General features: G+C 33.2%; 1 protein-coding gene across 7 annotated transcripts in view; it reads right to left on the bottom strand.

Moving 5' to 3' along the window:
• CDK13 (cyclin dependent kinase 13) overlaps window positions 1-9,774 on the bottom strand; it is a 111,076-nt gene that overhangs the window by 5,462 nt on the left and 95,840 nt on the right. For 4 of the 7 annotated variants that reach the window (XM_089917065.1, XM_089917067.1, XM_022593041.3 and 1 more), the window contains exons 10-11: window positions 6,538-6,654; window positions 5,829-5,960 (exon numbers count right to left, since the gene is read on the bottom strand). The exons of 1 other annotated variant lie outside the window; for it this stretch is intronic. In XM_089917065.1, coding sequence (XP_089773191.1) covers window positions 5,829-5,960; window positions 6,538-6,654 — 249 coding nt within the window. Of the gene's footprint in view, window positions 1-1,511; window positions 1,560-5,828; window positions 5,961-6,537; window positions 6,655-9,774 lie in introns of all 7 variants that reach the window. 2 more of the 7 variants (XM_089917069.1, XM_089917066.1) reach the window with 2 other exon arrangements.

The raw sequence follows: 9,774 nt of genomic DNA, 5'->3' as shown, positions 1-9,774 counted from the left end.
CTGGAAAAAAAAGTATTAAACTGTTTGTCCATGGCATTTCTTAACAACAACAACAACAAAATGATAATATATTTACTACATAGCCCCAAAGCTGCCACCCCCGCTCCCCCACAAGTTATTCTTGAAGATTTCACACACAGGCTTTGTAAACTCCTCCAACACAAATCACCCTTAACGCCTCCCTCCTTCAGGGCTTCACCTATACAGACAAACTATTTTTCTGTGGCTTCTGGATAATCAATGAATAATAACTTATTAAAACTATGAATGAAGAATGTATGTTCACAAAAATAGGTTACTATTAGCCTTGGTGCAATCTTTTAAAGCCAGTTTTTATCATAGTACAACATACATTGAATAGGACATGGAAAAAAAAAGGTGAAAAATATGCCACTTGCAGAAACTAGACACGGAATTAAAAAGTAGCAAAGGCTAGGACATAAATTTGCGAAAAACCTTCTAGTACAAGCTTTTTACTTTTTGAGACCCTCTTATTTGCTTCTATAGTCAAATGCTCTAGAATTAAACTGATGCTACAGAGGAGTTTCAAAAATAGATTGTAATCCAGGTTCATCAATCATCATTGAGAGTTCTGAATAACTAGCAACTATCAAAGTTATCCATAATTCTGAAACAATTCTACCTCGTGTAATTTCACAAAATTGAAACACTGCAGAATAACTTTTGTTTAAAGAAAGACAAATATTTGATTTATAAATATTTTCTTCTTACCCTAATAAAAAAATCCAGTGGGAAGTTACTATGATATCTATTTTAAAGATAAGAAAATTGAGGCTTGGAAAGGTTAATAAACTTGCCCAGAATATCTATAAATTCCCTTAAGCAGCCCCAACCTGGTCTTCAACCTGGATATGTTTACCTCTAGGGATACATGAAAACTTTCTGAGGGAGTATACCTGGAATTATTCTAAAAGAAATTCCATATCCATATGTCCTCTTTCCTAACATTGATATTTGAGAAGGGCCTGCATGTTCAGAAAGTTCTTTCACACGTCTTCTTTCACAATTAGTTTTATCTCATGTTATAAAATAAAGGCATATGCAACAATATGGTCAAATCTTAGCAATATAATATAATATTAAGTGGAAAAAAAAGTCATTCCCAACAAATTACAGACAGCATAACACTCTTTCATAAAATTAAAAGCAACTAAAATTGTAAAATATAACTTTTTATGAGTACATATAGATGGCAACAAAAAGTATATACAAAAGAAAACAGGGATGATGGTTACCTCAGGTGGAGGAAGGCAAGGGGGACAGGTTGTGGGCGGAGAGGGTATGATATGAGTAAAGTAGGTTATTGTCAAGATTCTAGCTTTTATTTGGTAAGTTCATGGCTGCTTATTAACATCATTTAAAATAACTAATTAAATTAAGTAACTAAAAGAAAAAAAGAGAGCCATGCATGGACTAATGATGAGTGACACAAGGATTATGATTAAACCAAGTCTATGCACCTGAGGTCCAAAAACAAAACAAAGGCATACCTCTCAGCCATCTTACTATGGTGCATTGCCTCAGCGTGTAAAAACCTCCTGGAGTAACAAACAAAGGGACAATTTGAAATATTGATATTGGGAAGCTTTAAGGCATCAAAAACCTGCCAAAGACTTTCGTGTGCGTGTGTGTGTGTGTGTGTGTGTGTGTGTGTGTGTGTGTGTGTTTACAAGATGTGCAACCTTAGCCTCTGTTGGGGTTATTCTGAATTCAGACATACTGCAGTACTGCAGAGTGGGGGGGCTGAAGTGATTTCATTTTTTTCCCATCTTGATGTTCAAGGAATGCATTGCTCTTGTTGGAGAGTCCCATGAGAATAAAGCAAAGAAATCCACTAAAAAGGGCTTCTGTTCCCTCCCACAATTAAAACGTTAAGAGATTCTTTATGGATGATCTCAACAGTAGGAAAGATAAACATTACCCAACAAATAGCTAAACAGGATAGAGAGGTTAGTGATGCTGACTATTAGATGTACCAGGAATGTTTCCAGGACAACCAAATTTTTAATGTGTTCTTTTCTAAAGGTTCAAATACCGGCTCAGCCACTTACTTATTGTGTCTCATAGGCAAGTAACTTGACCTCGGTGCCTCAGTTTGCTTATCTTTAAAAATGGGTTTAACAAGACAATCTACCTTGTGGAGTTCAGGTAATATATGTTAACATATGTAAGCGCTTGGACAGTGCCTCTCACATAGTAAGAATTATATTCATGTTTCGTCATTCAGCAAGGTAGTTTTAAAGTATTTTTTTATCGTATCATATCATGAAATATTTATTCCAATTATAGTTGATCGTATTTATCTTATGAATTGTTTAATGCTTTTAAGAAAAAATAAAATTATAGACAAGCTGCTGGCCTAATTCACTTCTTAGCAATACATACTCTTTTCATTAAGTACATTAAAAAAGTGACAGGACATCTAATAAAATTAATGGAGTTTTTTTTTTTTATTACCCCACTCATTTGCTTATTCCTAAAAAAATTGATAAGTTTAATACACATGGCTATTTCCCAAAGGAATTCCAATGCCTTTCTTCAGAGTCCTGACCTTCACATTTTATAATTTTAACTACCCATTACATATGACAAAGTAACGAGATGTTATATTGTTTATATAATTTTTTATTTAAATATCACATCAATATCACTATAATTTCAACCTGATTGCTTTAGTGATGTACTTAACAAAGATGTACCATAATTTATTGCTGGTTTACAGAATGTTTACCAAAATGTGTACTAACATATTTATTTTTAATGCAAAAGTGCAGTCGGGTGTGTTCTCATAAAAGTTAAGTGAATTTAGGTGATGTGCTTGACAATATGAACAGAATTTCCTATTATGTGGCAAACATTTTCCACAAATTGAATGGGATACATCTACAGTTCCAAGATTTTGACAAAAGCATATATTTTAAAAATGTAATAAGAAACACAATTTAGCAAATGGATTGGTTAAGTAGTACTGAAATTACATGTTGACTTCCTAACCTTTTCTAAGTATACTGGATTAAGAAAGTGCGAATAAAAGGAAAAGCAACAAGTATAAGAAGAAGTCATGTAATAAATATTGGTAAAGCTTCTTTGATTTATTTTCTTAAAATTTGAAAAAAAAATGATTAATGACTGGATAAGAAATCTTTGGCAAGTCATGTGGTTTCCAATTCTTTACTGTCACGAAAATTAGAGAAAGAATCTTAAGTTGACATCTGAAAGGTCATTAAAATAATTTTTGATGACAGAGCACTGTGATTTTGGGGACATAATGTGGAATAAGTTCAAAGAACTCAGTGATTTAACTATGACAAAACTCCATCCAGTCTCAAACGCTTATTTAAAAGAGTACTTACAAAAATGTTTAAATCACAATTAATGTGGAACTATATCTCACTCTAGAATAAGTAATATTAATTAATGGATATGCAAATTGCTTGGGGAAAAAAATCTCAGCACTATTTCATTAAGGTTGCATCTCCAACAAAATTTACTAATTTTTTTCTTTTTTTAAACTGAAATATGTACTACACTAATATATGCAATAACTTAATCAGAAAAAAGAGCCTCGCAGTCAGAGGAAATTTTTAAATTAAATTTCCATTTATATACATATATTTGTTTTAAAGAAGTACTATAGGGTAATCAATAAAATACTTTCAAGCATAAATATATGCTACATTAAAAATGTGCAGAAGCAATGTAAGTTCACACACACACACACACACACACACACACAAACCCAACAGTGTCCAATTGTTGAAGAGTTTGTTCATACATTTTCTGAGTGAATGTTGATGAATATCAAATGCTAAGGTATTTTGATTCCACTAAATACATTTACAAGATGATGTAACTGCTCTATTTTAAAGTGTCTACACTTAGACACTGAAACTTATACCTTTTGCAACTATTTGAACCCTTGATTTTTAAAATTTTGATATCTATTTAAAATGTGTTCAATACAGTTTTACCAGAATTCTTTCATATGGACCACTTAAACCAAGATATCAATTTAGTACTACCAATAACGGAAGAAAAATGACATTATATTCCTCTTGATGTGATACAGCAGGAAGCACCTATCACTACCCTAGGTAGCATTCTTGCCAAAAAAAAAAAAGAAACACTAATTACTAATCATGAGGAAGTAGTTAAAGTCAGACTGTAGAATGCTTTACAAAACAGCTAGCTCTTCAAAAATGTCAATGTTGTAAGAAGTCTTCCTCAGAGACTGAAGAGACATAACAACTAAATGAAATGTGTGAGCTTGGAATAAATTCTTTATCCAAAAAAACCAAAACCAAAACAAACAGAAAAACAGACTACAAAGGAAACTATTGTGCCAACTAGAGAAATCTGAATATAAACTATTAGCTAATACAATGTTAAATTTCTTATGCTTTATAATGATATTGTAGTTATACAGAATAAAGTTCCAGTTCTTATAGATAACATGGTGAATTATTTATAAGTGAAATGTCATTCCCACAATATAATATGCAAATAGTTCAGGAAAAAAAGATATGGAGTGATAAATCAAATGTGTCCAAATTTTAGTTAAGTGTTTGAACCTAGATGAAGAGCTATCACTGTTCATTGTAATATTCTTCCTATTTTTCTGTATAGAGTTGAAATTTTTCCAAATCGAAAGTTTAAAAAAATTCTTTAAAGGGATACTAAAGCCAAAGTTTCAAGACTGCTGATATATACTGATAAGCAAAAGAAATCCATGAAACAATTCAACAGTGGATGATTCAGATCCCTCAAGATGATAGATCATTTTTGCCTTCCAAATCATCCCACAAAGGCTATTCGCATACAATTCAGTAAAAACTAAAGCCAAATATGATGGTCTCACAGAACTATAATAAGACCAATCTAATTAATTAAGTGGAAGAGCCAGGATTTGAACTCCAAATCCCATGTCTGTTCCTTCACAATATGCTAATTGTTATTACATGGACACATTTTATTGTTATAGGGACAGGTTTGTTTTTGTGACACTCATCATCATTTTTAAAATTGCTAAGAAAATCTCTACAAACTTTCTAGATCCTATCAAGGAGAACCAAATGGACTGCTCTGTCCCCTTCCCGAAATCAATCCTAGAGAAATTACAAGAGCCACAAGGGAGTGAAGGTTCAAGAACCCAGCCATTCTGACGCCCAGACTCTGTGCATTCCCTGCCTCCCGACACCCACCTCCCACCATCAGACAGTAGACGCATTCCATACAGGCTTTTGACACTAATATTTTTATTCAGTGATAAGAATTTTCTACTGTAGAGTCTGCTAAGGAATATTTCAGAACCTCTTTTTGTTATAGAACTAACTTGAATTTGAGAGCTGGCTTCACCCTTTACTAGATTTGTATTCTTGGGCAAGTTTCTTAACCTCTCTGAGCCTGCTTCCTTCTCTGTAAAATGGTGATAATAATACTCACCTGTTAAGATTATAAAGATTAATGTAATACATGAGAAATGCTTAGCATAGCACTCAAAATTTTAGCTAAGCAACTAGTGTTGGCAGAAACAGGACTACAATAGCAGCAGCAATAACATTTTTTTTAGGATGGAAATATATTAATAAAATTAACTAGAGGAAGGCTGCTTCTGCTAGTCCTATGGTTAGCTGACCATAAAGCAAGGCTCTGCATTCTAGATGTGCAAATTATGTACACTATTGCTATTCTATTCCTTTTGATTTATTCTTTCTTTTGACTTAACTAATCATGGAATAGCTTTTGATAGCTACATGATGATGTTATTAATATTGTCCAGATTCTGCATATAGTAAAAAGTCACTTACTCTGGTGGAGGCATTTTTGAGGGTTCCACATCCCGTAGGAACTCACACTGAAGAGCCTGCTCTGCAGTGCAGCGCTTACTAGGATCCAAGGCGAGCATGTAATCAAATAAGTCTAGTGCAGCTGCAGGAATACTGGCATGAGAGGATTATAAAAGTCATGCATGTTCTTAGACTCAAGCTTAATGTTTCTTTAGGAGATTATTTTAAATATTAGCATTTTATAACATGTTTGTGATACTTTATTCCAGTAAGTTCCAAATATTCCTTTAAAGAAATATTTATTTTTACATAATTTTATAATTATTATTCTAAATAATTTGAAATTTGGCAAACAATAGTATATTTTACTGCTCTATGGGCAATTTGCTGTTTTAACATAAATTAAAAACTTAACAGAATAGTTTCCTACAACAAAGTAAAAAACTCAGTTCAAGTATCTTGTAAGCGGTTTCTTTAAAATTTTAAATGGTATTATTAAACTTCTTTCAGGTAAACTAAATCAAACACATAACTCCAAAGCACTGATTTCATAATGATGGTAAAATGGTAATTTGCATGTAGCAAAGGGAACTCAAAATTAAATGACATAGAAGAATTGTGATAGGTCGACCTTAGGTCAACAGAGGCTACAGTGACTTTAGAATTCTCAAGAAATAACTTAAAAAAAAAAAATCAACGCAATATGGATGTTTAAGCATCCCCTTCTTACAAAACAAATTCTTCTCTTAACTTTCGACGATATTGCTTCTTTGGTTTCATGGTGTTGAAATATGGTAGTTTGATTACATCAGGCCACACTGCAGGACATGGACTTCCACATATACGGCTGAACAACACACAAAAAGAAGTACATCAATATAAACTACACAGAAAAAAATCATACATACAACTGCTATACAAAACATCAACTCTTTTAAATATACAAATGTTGAAGTCCTGATACAATGTATACTAGTTTCATTAAATATTTTAGTTATCCCAAATCAATTACTTGTTTTAAGAATTCAATTTATTTTCAGTGAATGCTTCTAACACTCCAAACATTCCAACTCCTAGAAAGAAAACCTTCATATCTGCAAAATCAAATCTTAAAAACACAGGCAACATTCAAAATATGTTGAGCATATTTTGAACCAAAATTTAAAATGTTTATGCTAATAAACTGAGGAACTAGAGTTTAGTGTATGTCTTTCTCTGGTTTTATAGGTACCTAATCATCACCTCTTATGAATATAATGAAGTTTGCAATAATAGCAGAAAAGATTTCCTACACTGAAGAAGCCAACTGAACTGTAGACTGCTGCTGAATTCGATCAACAGGAGGACCCTAAAAGTCACATTCCTGAAACATAGAAGCTCTTCAATTTCAGTAGTGCCTCTGATTTCAAGGTATTTAGAAATTTTAACTGCTTTACTCTTTATCTATATCTTGAAATCCCTCATTATTATATTAATTAGTAAGTCTTTGTTATGGTAAACTGAAGAAATGCTATAACAAATAGCTCTAGCTGGTAAACATTTAAAACTAATGTTTTGATAATATGTAGATGAAAAATTGGTTAAATATGCTTGAGTATACTGAATCTCAAGAATAAATGTACATTTTTTTTTAAGAAGATGTTGGGGGTAGGAGTTTATTAATTAATTTATTTTTGGCTGTGTTGGGTTTTTGTTTCTGTGCAAGGGCTTTCTCTAGTTGTGGCAAGCGGGAGCCACTCTACATTGCGGTGCGCGGGCCTCTCACTATCCCGGCCTCTCTTGTTGCAGAGCACAGGCTCCAGACGCGCAGGCTCAGTAGTTGTGGCTCACAGGCCTAGTTGCTCCGTGGCATGTGGGATCCTCCCAGAGCGGGGTCTAACCCGTGTCCCCTGCATTAGCAGGCAGATTCTCAACGACTGCGCCACCAGGGAAGCCCCATTTTATATAAAATTATCAGCTAGTCTTCATATAGGAAAAGAAAATGTCCATGCATCACTGACTAAAAGTAAAAATATTCCATATATACATAAATATAAATACATGCACCAATGTACATAAGCAAGTGACAACTAAAGTTGCCAGACATCCTTTAGCGGAGCTTAAGAAAACTATGTCAAAACCACTCTCTCACTTTTGTATACTACATAATATACCCAAGCAACTAGATGAATATAATCAATCCCTGGCAGATTTATGTGCACCATAACAGAAGTATAAAATATAATGGAATAAAGAAAATGAAGGATACTTTCAACTACAGAAATACAAGAAAACGTACTCAAGTTAGAAAAGAGGTGCAGAATTTTGCCTACAACTCAAAGGATAAGTAAACAATAGACAGGTGGGAAAGGGAATAAGAGAACTATGTTACTGGCAAAGATTAGTGCATAGACAAAGTCATGGAAGTAGCAAAGTCTAAACATTTGTGGGAGGAAGACTAAGGAAATCAGTATAGGTGGAATTTAGGGCTAAGGGAGGTTTAGTTGGAAGCATTAGACAGGGGCCATACAATACAGTTTCAAGAGGCAGTCTGCCAACTATAATGAAGACAGAGTTTGAAAACGAACTTTAGAACTGAATCCTGTCTGTGATACTGGTGAAATTGCATTGCTTAGAATCTGTTGCTCTTTTGTAAAATGGGGATTAATTTTACTTTGGACCTGTGAAATTAAATGAGCTAGCACCTGGCTCATTAATAGCCTTATAATAAAAATCAGTTTCATTACCTCTTAGCTAAACAGTTTAAATTATTTTATGTGTTCTGGGAAGATAGTTGAGTGGGAAAATTATCTAACTGATAGCAGCATACAGGACGAAATAGACATTCTAAGACAGGGAAAAGTTTTAGAAATTAGGGAAGCAGACATGACAGCAGTTGATAACTGCATATTGGCAAAATCAGTGCCTGATGGTCAATTAGCTATCTCCAAATCATTTACTGAAGACATTTTGAAATGCATCATATGCTAAATCCCTAAATATCTGAGGTCTGTTTTGAGAATCTATTTTGATTTACTAATTTATCTACTCTGGTGTCAATATCATATGATACCTTTACATTTTTCATAAGACTTACAGGACAAACCCCTCTATCTACTCATTCCTCTAATTATTCTTTTCAGTATTTCCTTACAGATGAATTGTAGAATCAATACTGTCACACTCCAAAAGTAAGAGAATCCTGTTGGGATTCCACTGCTCCTCTGAATTTATCAATTTAGAAAGGATTGCTATCTTTACAAAGCTTAATATTTCCATTTTTATACTTCCTTTGGTTTTATACAGGCATACCTCATTTTATTGTGCTTTGTAGATTTTTATTTTTTTTCAAACTTCAGGTTTGTGGTAACCGTGTGTCAGAAAGTCTATTGGCGCCATTTTTCCAACAGCATTTACTCACTTTGTGTCTCTGTGTCACTTTCTGGTAATTCTCACAGTATTTCAAACCCTCCATCAGCCAAAAGACTACAACTTGCCAAAGACTCAAATGATGGTTAGTATTTTTAGCAATACAGTATTTTAAAATTTGGGTATACACACACAATGCTATTGCACACCTAACAGACTACAGTATAGCGTAAACATAACTTTATATGCACTGGGAAACCAAAAAATTTCTGTGACTCACTTTATTTTGATATTTGCTTTATTGTGGTAGTCTACAACGAAACCTGCAATATTTCCAAGGTATACTTATAAACTTCTTCAATTAGATCTTGTATATTTCCTTTTATGGGTTTTAGTTTTTGCTTTTTGAATGTGTTCCTATCCCTATTATATTTCCTAAGCAATAACTAGAAGAGTTTTGTTATAGGAAATGGTTGAAATTTGACATAAAAAATTTAGATCGCCATCTGAGATCCTATGGTTCCTAACATAGTTTTCTTTTAACAGTTGTTTCTTTGAGGCTTTCCAGGTTTGTCATCACCTATAATCACAATTCATCTATATTTTTTCAAACATGTAT

The sequence above is a fragment of the Delphinapterus leucas genome, chromosome 9 (genome assembly GCF_059928025.1).
Source record: "Delphinapterus leucas isolate spDelLeu-1000000601 "Yukka" chromosome 9, BTC_Dleu_Yukka2, whole genome shotgun sequence".
Lineage (NCBI taxonomy): Eukaryota > Metazoa > Chordata > Mammalia > Artiodactyla > Monodontidae > Delphinapterus > Delphinapterus leucas.
Note: the sequence above shows the minus strand (reverse complement) of the source record. Positions and strands in the feature narration are given on the sequence as shown.